General features: G+C 43.1%; 2 protein-coding genes across 5 annotated transcripts in view; one reads left to right on the top strand and one right to left on the bottom strand.

Moving 5' to 3' along the window:
* Nucleotides 1–5,247, top strand: part of LOC115114246 (FAST kinase domain-containing protein 3, mitochondrial-like) — a 30,845-nt gene extending 25,598 nt beyond the window's left edge. The window contains 3 exon segments of the mRNA XM_029642335.2: nt 505–1,105; nt 1,342–1,456; nt 1,761–5,247. Coding sequence (XP_029498195.2) covers nt 505–1,105; nt 1,342–1,456; nt 1,761–1,847 — 803 coding nt within the window. The 3' untranslated portion in view covers nt 1,848–5,247.
* A 735-nt stretch (nt 5,248–5,982) lies between these two features.
* LOC115114244 (nucleolar transcription factor 1-A-like) lies at nt 5,983–23,011 on the bottom strand. 4 transcript variants are annotated; one of them, XM_029642330.2, is made up of 20 exons: nt 22,850–23,011; nt 19,430–19,536; nt 18,927–19,108; nt 18,678–18,761; nt 18,376–18,531; nt 18,047–18,111; nt 17,706–17,826; nt 17,442–17,552; nt 17,019–17,140; nt 16,513–16,654; nt 16,128–16,169; nt 15,893–16,006; nt 15,321–15,482; nt 14,874–15,002; nt 13,682–13,767; nt 9,953–10,142; nt 9,614–9,661; nt 7,259–7,399; nt 6,742–6,834; nt 5,983–6,552 (listed from the first exon to the last, which is right to left on the bottom strand). In XM_029642330.2, exons 2-20 carry the CDS (start codon nt 19,488–19,490, stop codon nt 6,481–6,483), a joined length of 2,121 nt encoding a protein of 706 aa, XP_029498190.2. In that variant the 5' UTR covers nt 19,491–19,536; nt 22,850–23,011; the 3' UTR covers nt 5,983–6,480. The 4 variants fall into 4 exon arrangements, with proteins under 4 accessions (XP_029498190.2, XP_029498187.2, XP_029498188.2 ...); XM_029642327.2 differs by having other exon boundaries at nt 15,869–16,006; nt 22,850–23,010; XM_029642328.2 differs by having other exon boundaries at nt 6,742–6,831; nt 15,869–16,006; nt 22,850–23,010.
* Nucleotides 23,012–23,168: the final 157 nt, after the last annotated feature.

Raw genomic sequence — 23,168 nt, 5'->3', positions numbered from 1 at the left:
GTAGTTTATAGAATAAAACAGAAATGTTCATTTTACCCAAACTCAAACCAGAGAAACTGATCATTTTGCAGTGGTCTCTTCATTTTTTCCAGAGCTCTATGTCTGCCTCATCTCTCGCATGATGTTGTGAATTCCATTCTGTAACACAACAAGCTCCTGGGTTTGTAGAACATTATCTTGTTTTCAAATGTTTCTGACCCGCAATATAATTGTTCAAACTGCGAGCCGACACGCGGGTTGAAAGAATGTTTTCATTCTCACCCACTAGCAGAGTTTTTTTGCAGGTCAACCGCGGGGAACCGCGGATATCCAACCTGATGCAGGCTCTACTGTAAGATACCACACAATGGTGTATCATTATGTAGTACTTTAATCTCTTTGGGGTTGTAGAATTCTGGAAACTTTCACAAAATTCCCAGTTTTTCCTAAATTCAAAGTTTGAGGAATAAAGTTTCAACCCTAAATGTTGCAACCCTAATCCTCGATACCCCCATTTCTTTTTAGACTTCCTGCTGTGGATTGATGGCTCTGGCCGAGTTCTCCCTATCCGGACAGGGACCTCCCCAGAAGGATCCGTAGCCGTGACAGCCCTCACTTCAGACTTTCAAAAGTTCTCCCCCTTCGCCCCACTAGAGGTAGGGAGGGACCAGCGACCTGTCGAGGGGGATGATGCGGTGAACTTTCTGCCCTACCACATGCAGCGTGGGGCAAACCCTTCCTCGGCCCAGAGGACGGGCCCTAACGGCGGGGGCCCTCTGGACTACAACCCTTACTACACGTCGGCCGATTACTACTACAGCCTGGCCAAGGAGCACTCTTTGGAGAGCCAAGACAGCTCCACGCTCAGCAGCCCTCCCTCAGACAGCCTGGCACATCCAGGGGCCTCCGGGGTAGGGGGATCTGCCACGGCTGCCCCCAATTCCCTCTTCCATTTCTCCATTGGGAAAATCCTGGAGGATGAGGGAGGGGTGCAGGTGGGGCCGGCGAGTCAGGGGCTCAACTGCGAGCTTCCTGCATTCTATGAGGCAAACGGGGACGTGAAGCCCACCTCACCACTTCAACTGCACCCGGCTGATCGAGCTGGGGACCAGCGGCAGCTCAAGAGGTCAGTGCTGATGGGATTCCCAAATCTGTCCAGTCAGATTTCTATCCTTATACTACAACTAAATGCTTGATAATACATCAGTGGAGCAATGCAAGTTACTGAATAACTTTAAGACTGTTTTGCTGGCAGGTCTGCCATCTTTCTACCGTCTTTTGCCACTTGTGTGGATAAGGAATTTATTTCTAAATGAGAATTAATTTGTTAATCGCTATATACCACTTCCTTTCTTCTTTCAGAGTGGTTATGTCGGTGAATGACAAGTGGCACTACTGTCACAACTCTGAGGTGCTGGTGGGCTCCCGGGCCATGAGAGACCGTCACCTGCTGCTCCTGGGATACGTCATTCTGCAGGTGAGCCCATACCATTTAAACCATCTTAAAAACAACATTTAAATGAATAAATATATATATATATATAGACCACATTTTAAACATCTTACAACCACATTTCAACCAAATGTCAGTATTCCTTTACCTCCATTACAATCATCCAATGACGCTTTTGAATTGGCAACTGCTACCAGGTAACTGGTCTACTAATGGTCCGCTTTGCCCAATAAATATAAAACTAACAGTGTTACTGACATCCCTCCTTGTGTTCCGCTCCTCTTTTTCCTCACTTCCTCACTTCCTCTGTTGTTCCTCTATTCCACAGCTGCCCTATCATGAACTGGAGAAGCTGAATGGTATAGAGGAGGTGAAGCAGTACCTCCACAAAAAGCTCCTGGAGGTCCCCTTATGACAACAAAAGACTTGAGTGTGTGTTTGTGTGCGCGAGTGTATGCCATTTTGGTGGCTTGGAATAGGACAGTTATTGGTTGGGATTGGGAAAGGGGGCTTTGTTTGAGGTGGAAGACTGGTCAAAGTCTAAAACGGAAGAGTTTCTGGCAACTTGCATTTATCAAAATGGCGCCAGCCTATTTGCAACCAGTCAGGTCCCCAGTTGATGGCATGTGTAGTGTCAGGTTGCCACGCTTGTTGTCAATGCAATCTTGTCATTGTCACTTCACAACTGTTCAAATCTAATTTTATTGGTCACATACACATAATTTGCTAATGTTATCGCAAGTGTAGCAAAATACTTATGTTCATAGCTTCAACAGTACAGTAATGCCTAAAAATACAAAAACAGTACACGCAAATCTAAAAGAAAGGAATTAAGAACTAAATAAATATTAGAACGAGCAACGTCAGTCCGAAACCCCCAAAAATACACCATATATACAAAAGTATGTGGACACAATGAGTGGATTTGGCTATCTCAGCCCCACCTGTTGCTGAAAGGTGTATACAATCGAGCACACAGTCATGCAATCTCCATAGACAAACATTGGCAGTAGAATGGCTCAGTGACTTTCAATGTGGCACCGTCATAGGATGACACCTTTCCAACAAGTCAGTTCACAACATTTCTGCCCTGCTAGAGCTGTCCGGTCAACTGTAAGTGCTGTTATTGTGAAGTGGAAACGTCTAGGAGCAACAATGGTTCAGCCGCAAATTGGTAGGTCACACAAGCTGATAGAACGAGACCGTTGAAGAGCGTAGCGTGTAAAAATCATCTGTCCTTGGTTTCAACACTCACTACCGAGTTCCAAACTGCCTCTGGAAGCAACGTCAGCACAAGAACGGTTCATCGGGTGCTTAATGAAATGGGTTTCCATGGCCGAGCAGCCACACACAAGCCTAAGATCACCATGCGCAATGCCAAGCGTCGGCTGGAGTGGTGAAAAGTTTCCTGACTTTGGAGTAGGGGAAATCGTTCTCTGGAGTGATGAATCACGCTTCACCATCTGGCACTCTGACAGACAAATCTGAGTTTGGCGGATGCCAGGAGAATGTTACCTACCCCAAAACAGTGCCAACTGTAAAGTTTGGTGGAGGAGGAATAATGGTCTGGGGAGGTTTTTCATAGTTCGGGCTAGGCCCCTTAGTTCCGGCGGAGGGAAATGTTAATGCTGAAGCATATGACGACATTCAAGACGATTCTGTGCTTCCAATTTTGTGGCAACAGTTTGGGGAAGGCCCTTCCCTATTTTGACAATGCTCTCGTGCACAAAGCAAGGTTCATACAGAAATGGTTTGCTGAGATCGGTGTGGAAGAATTTGACTGGCCTATACAGAGCCCTTACCTCAACCTCATCGAATACCTTTGGGATGAATTGGAACGCTGGCTGCAAGCCAGGCCTAATCGCCCAACATCGGTGTCCAGGGGGGACCAACTCCATATTAATGCCCATGATTTTGGAATGCAATGTTTAACAGGCAGGTGTCCATATACTTTTGGTAATGTAGTGTAGAAGCTGTTTTTCAGTCTCTCGGTCCCAGCTTTGATGCACCTGTACTGTCTCCGCCTTTTAGATGGTAGCGGGGTAAACAGGCCGTGGCTCGGGTGGCTGAGGTCCTGTGACACTGGTTGCTGTAGATGTCCTGGAGGGCAGGCAGTGTGCCCATGGTGATGCTCACAGCACCACCCTCAGGAGAGCCTTGTGGGTGCGGACGGTGCAGTTGCCGTACCAGGCGGTGATACAGCCCGACAGGATGCTCTCAATGGTAACATCTGTTGAAGTTAGTAGTTGTCTTAGGGGCCAAGCCAAATTTCTTCAGCCTCCTGAGGTTGAAGAGGCGCTGTTGATCTACGGACTATTTCTAATGTATCAAAATAGTTGTGTTCATTTTAGATTTTGACCAGTGTATTTCTATAGTTCTAGTTTTGATCATGGTGTGGACGAGTGGGAAATTATTATTATTATTATTATTATTATAATAATAGTCATACGGAGATGACAATGTTCTGGTGGTGTATGAAAAAATAAGTCCCTTTTTAAAAGAAAAAAATAATGTTTTATTGAACTGTAGTTGTAACGCATGTTGGGACTGTGTAATAGGTTCGGACGTCAGAACCGTTCATTCGGATCAAATGTAACTGGGTGACACGGGGTTTATTGAGATTAACAAATGGGACCTCTTCATTGTGTTTTCTAATACTTGTGTGCAACGTATGGTCTGTAAATGAGGGATGAGGATGGATAAATTAAGTTAATGAAAAAAAAGTGTTATATGTTTTTGTCTTCACTAGAATGGCTTTTCCGTTGTCCAGAACTAAGCAATGCACGTTGGAGCATCTATTTTCTACTGGGTCTCTTTGTTTTGTCGTTGGTACTTATGACATTCAATGAATGACTTCATTCAGAGAGGAATTTGTGATTCCTTAAGTGAGTTTCCACCATTGCATTGACAATGGGGAATTGCCAGACACCAGTCTAGTTAAATTAGGTGTATTGCTATGAAATTGACAAGTGAATACAGTTCATCTGAGAACCTTTTGTTTTCTCAGTGGCATTTGAAATGGAACCCTGACCCAGGTTTTGCATGATTGAGGTAATGCGTTAAGTCATGCAGTGGTTTGCATGGACAAATTGGTGTTTGATACTGGACTTGCTGAAAATGACCCATTTTATTTCAAGTTGTCTCAAAGCGATACAAATATTTGTAGAGACAGTCCATTATCTTTTTACAGGACCCCAAAGACTTGGACTTTGTTAGGTAGGCAGAAATGGCTCATGGGATTTGTAATTGTGTTTTCGCCCCTGTATTACTAGGTGTTTTGTCTTTGCTCTGTTTATGTAGCCGATCAGGAAGAGAATAGGGTAATGCCAAGGATTTGTATTTACACTAGATGACTGAGGGCACTGTGATGAAGTCACCGTGTCTCCATCTTGACACTCCCCAGGCAAAGCTAAATGCAATTGTTTTAAGGTCATACCAAGGATAATTTTACTATAAGACCCCTTGAAGTATGAAAAAAAAAAAGTAAATTATTTGATAGAAGAAAAAAATGGGGCCTTACTACTTTTAGCCCGTGGATTGAGATACATCCAATGCATAAATAACGGATGTTTTTATGTTGTGGACACCGACCTTACAGGGTTTATATTAATGAATGCATTTGTAAGGATCCATGGGCTGTTCTGAATGCTTGTTGCAAGTCTACAAAACACTGTAAATGCATTATGCCCTGGTGTTTATTTATTGGTATCACTCCTGGTACAGGGGATGTGTGTGTGTGTATTATATCTGGGGAAAGACAAGTTTGGAAATTGTTTAAATATTGATATGTCTGTATAAAAACAAAAGCAACATGTCATTTTTGTTTTGTGAATTATGTACATTTTACGTAGACAGTAATGAGCAATGGAAAATTGCATGACTTAGTTTTGAATTGACATTGATAAAACAGAATTTAAAGGTGGACTATGCAGAAATCACTGCCATTTCCTGGTTGCAAATATTCTAATAGTTTGCCTAACAAAACAAGCTAGTGTAGAGAATCATTGTACCATCTAAACGTCTGAGAAATGCAGTTTCAAACAGCTGAAAATATAAGCATAGAAATAGATCTACTGCTTCTTAGACTTGCTTTCAGTGAGTGATGGATCTGTAACACACATTTGTGAATTGTCAGCTTGCCCAGAAAGGGATACTTTTGCAATGTCAAATACTGAAGCTTAATACATACAGGTACTACAAATTGTTTAGGGAAATTGACTACAGCCAAGGTTTAGTGGGGGAAAGTATAGCTGTATTTTGTGGATCGTCCCTTCATAGAAATGTCTAACGCTGCGTTCATGCCCAAGTCTGAAGCTCTTAATTACCAGTCAAGTCGTGGATGCATGTAATTTCCTTAGGTGACAGAGCTCAGGAATGATGAGACTACTTTCCCACTACGTACATGTTCAAGTGCCACCTGCTCACTTGGTTATGGCTAGAAGTAGTGTACTATATGGAATAGGCTGCCATTTCAGTTGCAAACCTACCCCATCAGTAACAGAGCTGAGCATACTTCTTACATTAAAGCTCTATAAATAAACATCTAACGGTTGAAATCACACAAGAAAAAAAGTGCATTTTATTTTAGAGGGTTTGACCAGATGTTTCAATGGAGGGAAAGCAGCAACAGTCCTCCCTCTGCACGGACTGTTAGGACAAAAAATGGCAAACTCCTCAATATGCCCCTCCCAGTCAAAAACTCTAGAAACCAGTCTTGTTCAAAAACATTAAAAAAGCCTCAACCGCTTTAATTAGAAATGTCCTTAAGTTTAAAAAGTTCATAATAAACACCTAGAAAGGCATTGAACGCGTAACAGCCCCTGTAAAAGATCTCGTCCCAGTTGAATAAAAGTGCTCCAGGTCAACAACAGGGGGAGCATGACTTTTCCATTCGTCCCTTTATTTCATCTCGCTTTCTCCAGTCTCATTTCTCCTTGTGAGAAAGAGGTGGGAGCAGCCTGTGTGTGAGCGATTTGATGACGCCGCTGTAACTGAGCCTGACTCGCGAGGAGGTGTGTCCCGAACAGCCCCTCCTATTTGGGGGGTGGCTAATCTGAGTCAGAGTCACTGCTGTCCTCTGAGGAAGAGCTGCTGGAGCCCTCGGATGGGTCGTCGTCATTCTAGAGGATAGAACATCTGGGTCAAATCCATTTTACTATTAGTGCGGTAATTGATTTAGCCTAGTACAATCGAATAGTCCAATCAGATCTATCAAAATGCAAACTCAGGTAAACTAAGCACACCTCAAATACTTTATATTTTGCTTATGTATTTGACCCAAGTCTACACTAAAGCATAGTGCCGTTCACCTCATCTTCGCTGTCGGAGCTGCCAGACGATTCTTCATCATCAGAGTCTGACGAGTCCGTCTTATCATCCTCGTCCGAGTCGGACGTATCCTGCTAGAGAGCAGGTAAAGGGTCTTTACCGCAAACTCACACGTTTACAGAATGGTGCATTTATAACAGCACAAACATGATAGCATAACAAATACCACGCACACAAACACCTTAAGATGACAAGTTAAACACACAAACTAAAAACATACTGACGTAAAAGCATGTAAGAGTAATCGGTGTCACACCAACTATAATTATACTGTTTAGCACCTGTGGGGCCCCTGGATCAGGTATGGGAACACCTGTTTTAACTAATCCTAAACCATTAAAATTGCAGGAGCCCACACACACAGCACAGGGTACCACAGTCTGACCACCACCCATGCAGCTGCCTCAAAGTCTGAGTGTTTGTGTGTGAGTGACTGAGTGTGACTAATGCTTCTCTGTGTGTGAGAGAGAAGCAGTCTGGCGAGAGCGGCGGAGTTACCTTGGCCCGGTACGCCATGGCCCGCTTGCCCCCTCCGACCTCTGCTGCGGCTCTGGCACCTACCACCTTCCCCTTCACTGTCGCCATCAAACACACCTTGGCCCCCTGGGCGCCCCGCGCCTTGGTGGTGCTCCGCCGTTTCTGCATGCGGGGGGGGGGGGGGGGGGGGGGGGGGGATTAGGAGGAGGATGAATAGATGGAGGGAGAGAACAAAGAGGGAGAACAGGGCGGCAAAGATGGAGGGTGGGCAGCACACAAACACGGTTCAAGCTCAAAGCAATGATGATTAGTAGCTAGATGCTAATATGATTACGTTTTTACCCCCCATTCAAATGCAGTAACGTTAGATGCCCGCTTGTGCATACAGATAGTCACTACTGCAGTCACATCATCAACGACAGAACAAGGCAATTTCATTTACTCATCTAAATCAAATATATTTGGTGTCAGCTTTTAGTACTCCAGCTACAGAGAAGAGTAGCTATGGAATATGAAGGATGTGAATGGGGAATACAACTATAATAGCATTAGTGATAAGGGTTATAGCAGGAGTATGAAGTTCTACAGCTGCACCATCAAGAGCATCCTGACTGGTTGCATCACTGCCTGGTATGGCAACTGCTCGGCCTCCGACCACAAGGCACTACGGAGGGTAGTGCGTACAGGCCAGTCCATCACTGGAGCCAAGCTTCCTGCCCTCCAGGACCTATATACTAGGCGGTGTCAGAGGAAGGCCCTAAACATCGTCAAGCACAGCAAGCAGTACCGGAGCACCAAGTCTAGGTCCAAAAGGCGTCTTAACAGATTCTACCCCCAAGCCATAACTGGGGCGGCCTAGTGGTTAGAACGTTGGGCCAGTAACCGAAAGGTCAGCTCGGGGATTCGATCCAGCAACAAGGTAGAAATCTGTCATTCTGCCCCTGAGCAAGGCAGTTAACCCACTGTTCCCCGGGCACCGGAGACGTGGGTGTCGATTAAGACAGCCCCTCACACATCTCTGATTCAGAGTGGTTGGGTTAAATGCATAAGACGCATTTCAGTTAAAGGCAGTCAGTTTCACAACTGACTAGGGATCCCCCAGTCCTGAACAGCTAATCAAAGGGCAACCCAGACTATTTGCATTGAACAATCAACCAGATTCCTTTCTCTGTGGCTTCCACATGGAAGCTACGGTCCGGTTGAAATAAAACCTGAGGATTGATTATAAAAAAACGTTTGTCATGTTTCTACGAACTTTACGGATACTATTTGGAATTTGTGTCTGCACCGTCGTGACCGCTCGAGCCTGTGGATTTCTGAACAAAATGCACCAACCAAATGGAGGTATTTTGGATATAAAAATAATCTTTATGGAACAAAAGGAACATTTATTGTGTAACTGGGAGTCTCGTGAGTGCAAACATGCGAAGATCATCAAAGGTAAGCGATTAATTGTATTGCTTTTCTGACTTTCGTGACCAATCTACTTTGCTGCTAGCTGTTTAATGTTTTGTCTGCTGAGAGAGATGTCCTAACATAAACGCTTGGATAGCTTTTGCTGTAAAGCTTTTTTGAAATCTGACACGCCAGGTGGATTAACAACAAGCTAAGCTGTGTTTTGCTATATTGCACTTGTGATTTCATGAAAATGTTATATTTTTAGTAATTTAATTTGAATTTGGCGCTCTGCAATTCAGCGGATGTTGACAAATGATCCCGCTAACGGGATTTTAACACTTGTTTTTCGTAACTGCATTATTGGCTTGTAAGTAAGCATTTCACCTGTTGTGTTCGGCATATGTGACAAATACAATTTGAAGGGTTATAGCATGAATGTATGTTTGCCAGCAGCATACCACCCTGCATACCACTGCTCCTGGTCAGTCTCTGGATGGGAGAACAGATGCTGCTGGAAGTGGTGTTGGAGGGCCAGTAGGAGGCACTCTTTCCTCTGGTCTAAAAAATATCCCAATGCCCCAGGGCAGTGATTGGGGACACCGCCCTGTATAGGGTGCCATCTTTCGGATGGGACGTTAAACGGGTGTCCTGACTCTCTGAGGTCATTAAAGATCCCATGGCACTTATCGTAAGAGTAGGGGTGTTAACCCCCGGTGTCCTGGCTAAATTCCCAATCTGGCCCTCAAAACCATCACAGGCACCTAATCATCCCCAGTTTACAATTGACTCATTCATCCCCTTCCTCTCCCCTGTAACTATTCCCCAGGTCGTTACTGTAAATGAGAACGTGTTCTCAGTCAACTTACCTGGTAAAATAACGGATGAATAAAAATGTCAAATTTTTTTGGGGGCATTGTATATGAAGTGCTATCTTGAATGAGGGTTGAGTGGGATGTCAAGAACATATGAGAGACTCACTGTGGTGGAGAACTCTTTATAAACAGCTCGCTCCTGGGGAGAGAGAGACTGAAGGGGAAAAGAGAAAGAAAGAGGAAAAATAGTAAGGGGGAAGAAATGACTAAATAAATTCTGTTAAGACTGATTTCTTCCAAAGGCTCTGATAACATTTGATCTATCATTTCAACTGTTTAATGATTTTAGAAGAATTACAACACAGGTTATAAGTTTGCGTCGTGTACCAATGTCGCCAATCTGTCTCGTTCAGTTTGATTTTTTAATGCTTATTTGATTATTTTCAGGCGACCTTCGGTGTTCAGAAAGTGGTCAAATAATGACTCAAAGATTCCCCTCCCTTACCTTGACCCAAGCCTCCAGCTCGGCCTTGTACTCAATCTGCAGCTCCTCCACCAGCTTCTTGTACTTGTCCTTGTGGCTCTGGCTGAGTTTGTGCCAGCGCTTGCCGATCTCCACCATGCGCTCCTTCAGGCTGAAGTGGTTTAGCTCTCCGTTGGTCAGCAGCTCCTGGGAGAACATCTGGTAGCCGCTCCTGCAGAGAAAGAGGGAGAGAGCGACAGGGAGAATGGTTTAATTCAAGATTAATTACACCCACAGATCAGTCAATACAAACTAAGGGTGTGAACGTTTAAATGAAATGTAATACTAAACAGTAAACAGTAAATAATAAACAGAATTGTTTTTACATTTTTTAATCACAGTGCAGTTATCACAAAACGACCACTAACAGGTCCCACTCCTCATCCTAAAGGGAAATATTTAACAAAATAGGCCTACCTAACGCAACAATGCTGTAATATTAGTGGGGATATGCAGCATCTTTCAAATTATTTGCCACAGATACAAAGCACTACACACATCTTTAACAAAGCGTGGTAAAGCCGTTGTGGTTTGGCAAGGAATGTTGCTTCTGTACAGTTGCTTGTGTATCCCATCAGTTAGATAGATACGTTTTTATAGGCAGTAATTTCTCATGGGAGGCGCGCAGCATTCGTGTGTGTGTATAAGTAATGGTTGAATCGAAATTGAGTGAGACGTAAATGGAGGGAAAAGAGAATGTAGGGAGAAGAACTGTGATCACTTGGCTGTTTACTCTGTTGCGAGTCGCTAATCCACATAATGAAATGGAAAGAAGTCAACGTCACGGTTGTCTTCAGGATAAAATGTCAGTTTATGTAACAAAACAAGCAAGTACAGTGTAGAGAATAATTGTTCCATCTAAACCCCTGAAATATATTTTCCATAACCAAAAATATTGTATTTTTAGCTGTTTGAAGCTGGTGTACAAAAAGTTACATATTGCAGTTCAAACGTTGTCCATTTGTCGCATCCCTGATACAAACTGCAATCCATGAGCAAAGGAATGGCATAGGTCCATCTAAATACACTGAACAAAAATATAAAAACGCAACATGTAAAGTGTCCCATGTTTCATGAGCTAAAATTAAATGTTCCATATGCACAAAAAGCTTATTTCATTTAACTAGGCAAGTCAGTTAAGAACAAATTCTTATTTACAATGACGGGCTACCAAAAGGCCTCCTGCGGGGACAGGGGATAAAAATAAATGCAAATATAAGACAATAAAAAAAGCCACTCTAAAATGATCCGTTTTCTCAAGTTTGTGTGTGTGTGCAATTGGCATGCTGACTGCCGGAATGTGCACCAGAACTATTGCCAGAGAATGTAATGTTTATTCAAGCCACCGGTGAGCGGTGTGGTTATGGGAAGGGCAGGCATAAGCTACAGACAACAAACACAATAGCATTTTTATCAATGGCAATTTCAATGCACAGAGATACCATGACGAGATCCTGAGGCCCATTGTCGTACCATTCATCTGCCGCCATCACCTCATGTTACAGCATGAAAATAAATGGCCCCTTGTCACAAGGATCAGTACACAATTCCTGGAAGCTGAAAATATCCCAGTTATTCCATGGCCTGCATACCCACCATACATGTCACCCATTGAGCATGTTTGGGATGCTCTGGACCGACAGCCATTGAAGAGTAGTGGGACAACATTCCACAAGGCCACAATCAACAGCCTGTTCAACTCTATGCGAAGGAGATGTGTCGCACTGCATGAGGCAAATGTTGGTCACTCCAACATTTTTAAGGTATCTGTGACCAACAGATGTATATCTGTATTCCCAGTCATTTGAAATCCATAAATTAAGTCCCAATTTATAATTTCAATTGACTGATTTCCTTATATGAACTGTCACTCAATAAAGTCTTTGAAATTGTCGCATGTTGCGTTTATTTTTGTCCAGTATACATATTTACAGTGCCTTCAGAAAGTATTCACACCCCTAGACTTTTTCCACATTTGGTTGTGTTACAAAGTGGGATTAAAATAGATTTAATTGTCATTTTTGGTCAACAATCTACACAAAATACTATGTAATGTCAAAGTGGAAGAAACATTTGAACACTAATATATTTTGATTAGTTACATATTATACCCAGAGTCAATACACATTAGAATCAACATGGGCAGCGATTACAATCTGAGAGTCTTTCTGGGTTAATCTCTAAGAGCTTTCCACACCTGGATTGTGCAACCTTTCCCCAATTGTCAAGGTCTGTCAAATTGGTTGTTGATCATTGCTGGACAACCATTTTCAAGTCTTGCCATAGTTTAGACAAAAATCTGCTTGAAAATCTACCTCGGAACATTCACTGTCTTCTTGGTAAGTAACCCCAGTGTAGATTTGGCCTTTTAAGTTATTGTCCTGTTAAAAAGTGAATTCATCTCAGTGTCTGGTGGAAAGCAGACTGAACCAAGTTTTCCTCTAGGATTTGGCCTGTGCTTAACTCCATTCCATTTATTTTTCATGCTGAAAAACTCCCATCCTTAACAGTTACAAGCATACCCATAACATAATTCAGCAACCACTATGCTTGAAAATATGGAGAATGGTAGTCAGTAATTTTTTGATTTGCTGAATACATAACATTTTGTATTCAGGACAAAAAGTAAATTACTTGCCACATTTGCAGGATTACTTTAGTGCCTTGTCATAAACAGGATGCATTTTTTGGAATGTTTATTCTGTACAGGCTTCCTTTTCACTGTCAGTTAGGTTAGTGTTGTGGAGTATCTACAATGTTGTTGACCCATCCTTCAACTCTGTAACTGTTTTAAAGTCACCTTTGACCTCATGGTGAAATCCCTGAGCGGTTTCCTGCCTCTCCGACAACTGAGTTAGGAAGGACGCCTGTATCTTTGCATTGACTAAGTTAATTGATACACCATCTAAAGTGAAATTAATACCATGCTCAAAGGGATATTCAATGTCTGCTTGTTTTCTTTGTGCCCATTTACCAATAGGTGCCCATATTTGCAAGGCATTGGAAACCCCTGTTCTTTGTGGTTGAATTGGTGCTTGATCTTCCCTGCTCGACTGAGGGATCTTACAGATAATTGTATGTGTAGGGTACAGAGATTAAGTAGTCATTCAAAAATCATGTTAAACACTATTATTGCACACAGAGTGAGTTCATGCAACTTATTTAGCATATTGTTACTCCTGAACTTATTTAGGCAATAACTTATTGACTCAAGGGTTGAATACTTATTAACTCAAGATATCAGCTTTTAATTTTTAATTACAAATCTGTAAACATTTTGAAAAGCATAATTCCATCTTGACATTATGGGGTATTGTGTGTAAGCCAGTGACCAAAAACTGAAAACGTTTTAAATTCAGGCTGTAACACCAAAATGTGGAAAAGGTCTAGGGGTGTTAATACTTTCTGAAGGCACTATAGAAATTGACAAAAGGACATACAAGGGACCTACACAAACAACAATTAGCAACACGCAAAAGTAGGTGAATCTAAGAGGTTCTAGACAAAGTGCCTGAATAAGGTGGTGAAAAAGGAGCAAAACAATGATAGTGACGGAAAAATAAGAAAAGAAGACAAGACATTTGGGGAAAAGGGACTGAGCAAATAGACAGAGAAAATGAAAAAGAACATGGGCCAAGAAAATAAACCATATGATAAAAAGACACCAGTAATAGCAATAACACTCAAAAGAGTTGGCGTGTGGATACTCACACTGGTGGCTTCTTGGGCTCCCCTTCAAACTTGGGTTTCCTCTGGCCTGCTCCTGACTGGGGCATTCTAGACTCCAACAATTCCCTCTGTGGGAGAAGAACTGTCATTACACCACGAACACAGTCCACACACACACCTGGGTGTACTGTATATGTCAAATAATTGGAATACGGGGGCTCCATTGTATCGGGCAAATTAAATCAAGTATTTGAAAGTATTTGACCCAGGTCAGCAATAGGGTTAATGGTATGCCCATGAAAATTACACACCGGGACAGTTGAATGGATAATCAATAGAAATACACATTACATACTTTTTATTTTTTACCCCTTTTTCTCCCCAATTTCATGGTATCCAATTGGTAGTTACAGTCTTGTCTCATCGCTGCAACTCCCGTATGGACTCGGGAGAGGCGAAGGTTGAGAGCCACGCGTTCACCGAAACACGATCCAACCAAGCCACACCGCTTCTTGACACAATGCCTGCTTAACCCGGAAGCCAGCCACACCAAAGTGTCGGAGGAAACACCGTCCACTTGGCGACCGTGTCAGAGTGCATGCGCCCGGCCCGCCACAGGAGTCGCTAGAGTGCGATGGGACAAGGACATCCCTGCCGGCCAAACACCTGGTGACCGTGTCAGAGTGCATGGCCCGGCCCGCCACAGGAGTCGCTAGAGTGCGATGGGACAAGGACATCCCTGCCGGCCAAACCCTCCCCTAACCCGGACGAAGCTGGGCTAATTGTGCGCCACCCCATGAGTCTCCAGGTCACGGCCAGCTGCAACAGACTCGAACCAGGATCTCTAGAGACACAGCTAGCAACTGCGATGCAGTGCCTTAAACCACTGTGCCACTTGGGAGGCCCTCACATTACACACTTCAACAGTGTGCAAACAGTGACATCCAGCAAACAAACACGCAAATGTCTCTGGTACAATGGCAGAAAGCAGAAGAAACAAAGAAGAACAAGAAAAACTGAGATCACGCAAACGCATTCAGACGGGACGGATCCACCAACTCCATACTCCGTCGGGGGTAGCTTGGAGAAGGGTGTGCAACAAAGAGGGATGGTGGAGAGAGAGGAAAGAGAAAGGCAGGGGGTGGGGAGGGCGACCAACATTTTGACATTTCTTCAGCACAACCGAAGAAGACAGCGGTCAAAACATCTGCGGTCAAAACATATGGTCACTGACCACGGGCCGGTACTGAACCTCGTATCGCTTCTGGTCATCGGCCGCCTTCTTGATCCACGGGATCTTCTCCTTCTTCTCCATGGCCTTCCAAGCCGACTCCATAGCACTCTGGGCCTTCTTGCGGTCACTCTAACCACAAGACACAGGACACAGAATTTTTAAACCTTAGGACTCTATGGATTAAAACGCATCCCTAGATGCAGTACGGCAGGAGTCTTCAACTGGCGGCCCGTAGGCCACAACAGGCCCACGAGCCAATTTGAATTGACCCACCAAGGTATACCGTGTTTAAAAAAACGTTTTAAAGTTGTTGGAAAAGATAACTACTTGAATATAGATGTAAAACACTAAAACCAGAAAACGATAAAAATGTATATGGACCTACAGTTTATAAAAAACATTTTTTATCTAGGGCTGTTTTGCGGACACAAAATGCTGCTCGCTCACCCTGTACTTGGCCAGGTAGTCTCCTATGACGCTCTGTTGCCACATCTCCTCGGCAGTCTTGGGCGTCTCAGGGATTTTGGTCCTCTTCTTGTCGTCACGCTTCTCTTTCGCCGTCAGGCCAGCGTGCACCCAGTGCTCCAGCTCAGCTTCGCGACAGCGCTCCTGAAGGAATGCGATAGAGACAAACCTGGCGTCAATGCAGGTGACATATACATTGTGTACCTAGTACACTTTTAAAACAGAGGAGGCTAGTGTGAGGAGAAATAGGAGGACGTGCTCATTGTAATGGATATCAAACTGTGTTTGAAACTGTTCCATTTTTCTATTACAATAAATCCGTCCTCCTATAGCTCCTTCCACCAGCATCCACTGCTTTAAAATGTAAACGATCCACCCTCACTGCATCTTAACAGCTCAAACATCCCCATGACCCAACATATGAAGCGCTTAGTAAACCTTACTTGTGCCTGACCAGGTGAAAAAAGTGTTCACTGTAACTTAGAAAGCTATATCCCAACTTGCCAAGTGGCTGATAGGTGGTGACATACCTGTTGTAGTTTTGTGAGACCCACCTTGGCGGAGGGGGACTTGGCTCCATGCGGGCTGCCAGCAGCCCCCATGCCCAGCCGCGAGCCCCCCAGCTTCTCCTCCGTCATCACGCGGTCCCTCTCCTCCTCTGGGAGACTCTGGGGAAACAGAACCGACAGAGGCTTTCATAGACTTCCACTTCTAAAACTCAGGTCAGCTAAGCATGTGTAGTGTGATATGTACAGTACTACAGATATGGTTATATTCAGTTCTACTTACCTCTAGAAACCTCTGTAGGTCAATTTCATACTGCTTCTTTTTCTGTTGCCAGAAACACCAACAGCGGGGTGAAAGAAAGAGCATTGCTCAGATTTGTGAATGACAAAAAAAAAAAAACTTTGTTATCATGACAGAAATCCTTTTAAACCTTCACAACACTTCTACAGCTATAAACAGGTATTTATCTATATTTTCTGCAAGGTTTCCCAGAAGCAGCATGACATGGCAGCAAAAAACAAACAATTGAAATCAATAGAGGCCAAAATACTTGAAGCAGCTATTAAAAAGAAGCAGAGGACCAAGTCCAGGACTTGTTTACGAAATGAAAAAGAAAATACTGGTGTTTCATTGCATTTCCTCATGAACGGAGCTGAACAAGACTGACCTGCTCACAGCGTTTCTGAAACATGTCCTTCTCCTTCTGCGTCATCACCTTCCACTGCTTACTGCACAGCACCATACGCTCCGTACTGGGAACATCCTTCATGTTCACCATCAGCTCGGCACAGTATAGGGAGTAACCGTTCCTGAAGACCGAAAACCATTAGCTCAGCTCCATAGAATTCAACTACACCACAGGTCTTTAAACCCCACAGAAACCAAGAGCTAACTTACTGTTTGCAAATAAATAAAGGATCTCCTATCCATAATCTCTGGATTTAAAAAAAATAATGAGGGCAAAAATCCCTTTTGGTCTTTACAGAACTGCCTAGAGACCACAGGGGTCTGGCAGTGGTAGCGCTGCCGACACTGGACCACATATTTCCTGGCGACAGGGGGTTTGAGCGCCACCTCGGTCGCTTTTCTGTGCCCCTATACATTCCTCTACCCTCTCTCCACTTGCCCACTATTCTTTCATTCAAATAATGTGACTCCGATCAAGCAACTTACGGCGGTGGTTTGGTTGGCCTGCCGTCAAACTTGTCCTTGAGCTGCCGCTCGGCTTTGGTGAGGACGGACTTGACATGCTCTTCAGCATCTGGATGGGCCTCTTGGTAGACCTTCATACTTCCCTGTAGTGAGAACCATAGATTCAATCAAACTTTTTGGTTGACAATGAGAAATTATGGACAATTTCTCCTCATCAAGACTTAATCTGTGAAATTGTAATTGATTGTGACTTTCCTAAAAGGGATTAAATACTATTTATTTAGAAATGTGCATGTTACTCTCTAGGCAGTGTATATCACACATGATGAAAATGTGCTGGTTTACTCTACCAGGAAAAGGTAGTAAAGGATTACCAAGTTGTGACCTGACAAGGTGCTATACTATTGAATATTTACTCTTGACCCTTCACGTCTAACCTCTTACCGCATAGTCTTTCTGCAGCTCCAGGGCCTTGCTGATCCATTTTAGTCTCTTCTTGTCTGAGAGCTGGGACCACTGTCTCCTCAGAGCCTCCTTCAGCTCCTTTTGGCTCACCTGGTAACCCCAGAGAAAAGGAAAAGCATTCACCACAAAGGACTCCAACAGGGACATTTTCTTTTGAGGGTGAATAAATGGAAGCACAACACTCAACAGTTCCATTCAGCAAAATCCCAGACTTAGCTGGATGGGTCCTCTGCAAACACTCACATCAGGGTGGAGCTTCATGTAGGTCTTCTTCTCATGGTTGTACCACAGCTGCTGGGGCGTCTTGGGCTTCTCAGGGAGGTCCGACTTCTTTCTCTCCTCAATCAACTCCGGGTGGTCCTCTCTGGACGTGAACAAGAGCAAAGATATTAAGGCAGCTGTATATGGGTGGTATACCCTTTCAACAAACAGATAGAGGGGTGATCACCTGCGTTTTTTCCCCCCAAGGGAAATTAGTCAGCTTTGGAAAGTGTTGGTTATTATCCAGTAGAGGAAGTTAATTTGGCCACCGAACACTAAGTAACTTGTTAACCGGCTTGAAAGAGACAGAAAATGCCACTCACTTGAATCGGGCCATATTCTTCTCAAATGACTCCTTCTCTCGCTGAAACTCTGTGATGTACTTTTGCTGTGGGGAACAGAGAGTAACCCTCAGTGAATTAGCTATTAACTGAAAAACTAACAGAGCTGCTACAATTGAAGATGTGTAGCTGTACAGAAAGCTATCAAATTTGAAGCAAGAAAATAAAGTAATTCGTTCAGGTAAGTGTATTCACATACCACTCTCAGTTTTCTATACAGTGATGTCATGTTTAGAGGCGAGAGCTGCTTTGAATTAAATAAAGATTAACCCAAAGGCATAATGAAAGAGCAGGGTAGAGTTGACCATCACCTTTTTCTTGTCTGGGAGCTCCTTGTATTTCTTGGACAGAATCTTGGTGAGGTCAAGGTTGCTCATCTCCGGGTGGATCTTGGCATACTTGGCTCGCTTCTCCATGAAGAACCGGAAATACGGCGTAAGTGGTTTCTTTGGGAAGTCTGGGTGTGTCTAATAGGGTGGAAAACAGAATAATTGCCATTCATATGGTAGAAGGTGTGAAATTGGCAACAGTATTGTGAATGATCAAGTCTCCTCCAAATAACCCTAGTATTTCATGGAATGTCATGAGTACAAGGTCAAATCTGATTCTTTACCTTCAATTTCTTCCCTTTGTAAGGGTTCTTCACAAACTCAATGACGTCAACTATGAGCTCTGTCATAGTCCTAAACTTCCGCACCTGAAGACAGTATCAAATAGATAAAAAAACGGAAATTCTGTTGTAAACATTTTCATAGTGCCATTTTTCCAGTAGATAGAGACGACAGAAATGTTTTTCTGCAATTTCTGTGACACTCTTCCCTCCACACAGAAAATAGATTTTCTGCTTTTGTGATTGGCTAACCTCAGTAGACACCTTCGCCCACTTCTGTTTGCACATGTCGCCAGTAAAGTCACCGAAGCAGACCTTCTCCCAGTCAAAGTGGGACTCTGTGGTTTTGTATTTCATGGCATCACCATCAGGCAACAAGCTCTGAATCCTCTCCAAAAGAGTGAGGCAGTCCTCCTTACTCCATGCATCCACAACTAAAACAGACAAACTGACAACCATCAAGCAACATCAAAGGGCATGCGTTTCATTTGTTTTGACTGGCCCCTTTAGTAGACACAATAAACCTCAAGCTGACCCTGGAATAGATAAACAACTGACAGACATACCTAAGCAAATGTCAAACACATTGATCTTTCAAAGTCAGCCAGAATTCAACACAATATTACAAGATAAAAACATACACCTACATGTAATTACATAAGCATGAAGGAAGGATACACAAAATTACAAAACTATTACTAGAAGAAATGATATAGCTTGTGGTTGATGAATGGTGGTTTGATTATTTGACCTACCTGGCTCGGTTTTTATCTGAATGTTCTGGGAGGCAGAGGGCACACTGCTGCTGCCGTTCATGGTGCAGCGTCTGTGGGCAGCTCAACTGACCCGATTCCTAGAGATTCTGGAACCACAAAATCAAAGCAAACTTTGTCACAGGTGCCGAATACGTGTAGACCTTGCCGTGAAATGCTTACTTACAAGCCTTTAAGCAAAATTGTAGTTCAAGAAGAGTTAAGAAAATATTGACCAAATAAACACAAGTAAAAAATAATTAAAAAGTAACACAAAATAACGAGGCTATATTACAGGGGGTACTGGTACAGAGTCAGTGTGCGGGGTACAGGTTAGTTGAGGTAATTTGTACATGTAGGCAGATATTCCAATACGTAAAGATATTGATCTACACAAGATTTCTCTAATTCAAGAACTGACTTTTGACGTTCCAACCAAGGGTTCTAATACGTTATCCTATGGTTATGTCCACGACTAAATATGTTCAAAAACATTGACACGGAGAGGGTGCACGTTGTGCCAATTATTCAACTGACGAAGGTCAGACGTCTTTACTACAAGTAGGCTAACCAATAGGTCATGCATGGGGTGTTCCTAATGTTTGGTATAACAGCCGTCACTGTGCACACAAGTTTCCCCATGGCAACTTCAGACTATAGGCATACACTCTTAAAACGACCATGATGCGTTATAAGCACAACCAAATTAAGAATCCCTGTCAGTCTGCCATCCGAATTTGCTGCAAAGTTCTACTGCGTAGCCTAGGTGAACACCTTGCATAGTCATAGTGTAGAACCCCTGTATATAGCCTTGTTAAATGCTATTATGTTACTTTTTATTTATTTTTTAACTTCTTGCCACAGCTCGCATTGATGTGCCATCCTGGATGAGCTGCACTACCTGAGCCACTTGTGTGGGTTGTAGACTCCGTCTCATGCTACCACTAGAGTGAAAGCACCGCCAGCATTCAAAAGTGACCAAAACATCAGCCAGGAAGCATAGGAACTGAGAAGTGGTCTGTGGTCACCACCTGCAGAACCACTCCTTTATTGGGGGTGTCTTGCTAATTGCCTATAATTTCCACATGTTGTCTATTCCATTTGCACAACAGCATGTGAAATGTATTGTCAATCAGTGTTGCTTCCTAAGTGGACAGTTTGATTTCACTGAAGAGTGATTGACTTGGAGTTACATTGTGTTGTTTAAGTGTTCCCTTTATTTTTTTGAGCAGTGTATATATATCATCACTGGTGATCATAGGTTACAGAAATAATCCCTGATCTGACATGACTTGGTTGGTAGCCTATTTTCACACATCTATCGGTGATGTCTTCGAGGATGGGAGGAATGAAGGCTGCATCGGTTATCCCAAAGCATCGTCTCCGTTACAGGCTATGCATTCCTCTCAGCTATACCGCTAATTTAAGCTACTTGTTCATCGTATAGAGGCTAGTGTCTACTCTAGACCTGCAATAGGTTATAATAATGGACCGTAAAATTGCTAAGACAGGGCTTTACTATGCAAACTGCACATCACAGGTGTTCCGGGGCAGCCGATGTGCCCGGGATGCACAATCCTTCGACGCAATCCGTGCATTAGGCTACATTCACAAGATAATACGTTTAGGCCTATTGGGCTACTTCATTGGAACTGTACTAAAACACCATGTCATTACGCAGATTTGTAAATTAACCATCCATTTCGACATATTGGCTAGGCCTAGCTGTTAGACTCTCTGTGCAAGGTGTTGGCATATGCAGGGGATTGAGGATAACATTGTAGTGAATTTGAAGTGAAGCCTGTAGGGACTGATGCACACAACTCCATGGCTTCACAGTCAGTGACAGTACCATTCATTTTCAAAGGAATAAAGATGATTTAGAAAATTATCACAACAATATCAAAATCTCAATTTTACAATGTAGAAAATGTGTCAATTAAAAACTGTTTTATATTATTCAATTTAAACAAGTGGATCAGAAAATAGAGAACTTAAGAGATTGAAGCTAACATTATATTATTATATTTTAATCAGTGTATTAGATCATTAGACTAATAAGCGTTACATGGACCCTCGGCCCAAGTCCATCCTATCTATCCAACCTTTATCATATGAGAGAACATTGCGTAGCCTACTTCAGGGCAGTGGCACACAATATAATTGTAGGACCGATCAATGTTTTGTTTCAACGTGTGATTTTTCAATAGCAGCAGAATTATTTTCTATTGCAGATATGAAAATAAGGTCCTTATGCTTCCAAAACTATACCGCGAGCGTGTGTTAATGTTCAGACCAAGCTACAGGGCTCTTAACTCCCGTACAGAAGACACCGAGGTCCAATGACCTCGGAGTCATGATCAAGGGCTAGGGACCAATTAGTTCCGCGGCCAGGCCATTTTTCTGCTTATTTTCCATCGGGCCCCTAGCCGAAAGCCTAACTAACCGCGACTGGTTTGGTATATAGGCTAGCCTTGGTAGATAGCGGAGGGAGCGTTTTAGAGAAGGGAATAGAATGTTGGAACAGCTTGAACATTCCATGGCGGCGGGCTGAATCGAACTGCCAGAAAGTGCGCGACTACCCCCGCCCGTATCCCCCAATCGGTGGCGCAGCTGTGCACCCGACCCAGGCGCCGCTTTCTCGGTGTATAGGCTAGTGTTATGGCCCGCTCATAAGGTCAAACTTCGGAACAAACAACAGATCCTCCAAACTTATTCGAGAACATAGGCCTACATTGCACACAAAAAAACTTGACACATGCATGCGTTTCCCATCTACCGTTACATTTTGGGAATATCTAAAACTATGAAAATATATCAAATGCTCATCATATACTGCATTCAAATATTTCGAGGGGCCGTGGCATTGCTAATGTAATGTACTTCTATTTTTGAGTCAAGGCTACTCATAGCTTTATAAATTTGTCTTGGGAACACCGACCGTTTTCTGCTTCCTACCCCAGTAATGGCGCCCTTATTCCGGCAGGAGTCAAAACGCAGCTTCCGCTGGCAAGAAAAGTATTCTTACCGAACACATTTTTGAAAATAAAATTATATTATACCACGAAATGTTACATAAAAAAACGCTCAGTCGACTTAATTAGCAGCCTGGATGTGTAGGACACGTGCAGTTTGGTAGTATAATTCGTTATTTTGTGAAAAGTCGTTTTAATGGTATAATTTGGAGGAGATTGCACAATTAACTATCCATGTGGTTTTATAAGCTACCAAAAAGAGTAAGTGCACATTTCAGAAACGCTTATAAAGTGAGGATTTCCTGAAAAACAGATACGCGAGCGGGCGCATCTGTTTGCTCTTGCCCCAAAGCTCTCACTGCAGAGCCGCCATGAGTGTTACAAAGACTGGGGGAGACACGACTTGAAAATCGCTTATAACGTCGTCAAAACACAACTTTTCACTCACCTTTCGTGACAGTTAGAAACCAGCGTTGATACTAAAAATCAAGGTATTCGTGTTAATTATTTTAGGGCTGTTTAAGTGTCTATTTTTCAGCCGTAAACCCCAGGGAGTCAGGTTGAAACGGATCCGACAAAAGAAGCGTCTGTTTCGGTATGAAACTCCGCCCAACGCCGCAGGGGGAGGAACTCCAAGGGAAAACATGCGAGAAAAAAGGAGACAAAGACGGCAGTATTTCATAAGAAATTGTTTTATTGTGGTTCTGTAATATCTTTAATGAATAACGCATTTATTTTACACATTTTATCAATTTAAAATCTTTTCG

The sequence above is a fragment of the Oncorhynchus nerka genome, linkage group LG9b (assembly GCF_034236695.1).
Source record: "Oncorhynchus nerka isolate Pitt River linkage group LG9b, Oner_Uvic_2.0, whole genome shotgun sequence".
Lineage (NCBI taxonomy): Eukaryota > Metazoa > Chordata > Actinopteri > Salmoniformes > Salmonidae > Oncorhynchus > Oncorhynchus nerka.
This window is presented reverse-complemented; position numbering and strand designations above follow the sequence as displayed.

What these genes read in the sequence shown, in the direction of transcription:
- LOC115114244 (XM_029642327.2), bottom strand. Translation starts at nt 19,490, where the DNA reads ATGAACGGCAGCAGCAGTGTGCCCTCTGCCTCCCAGAACATTCAGATA. An exon ending in AGGTTCAGTACCGGCCCGTG is followed by an intron (nt 13,768 to 14,873) that starts GTCAGTGACCAT and finishes CTTCTCCCACAG; the next exon opens with AGGGAATTGTTGGAGTCTAG. An exon ending in GCTCCGACAGCGAAGATGAG is followed by an intron (nt 6,553 to 6,741) that starts GTGAACGGCACT and finishes TCTATCCTCTAG; the next exon opens with AATGACGACGACCCATCCGA.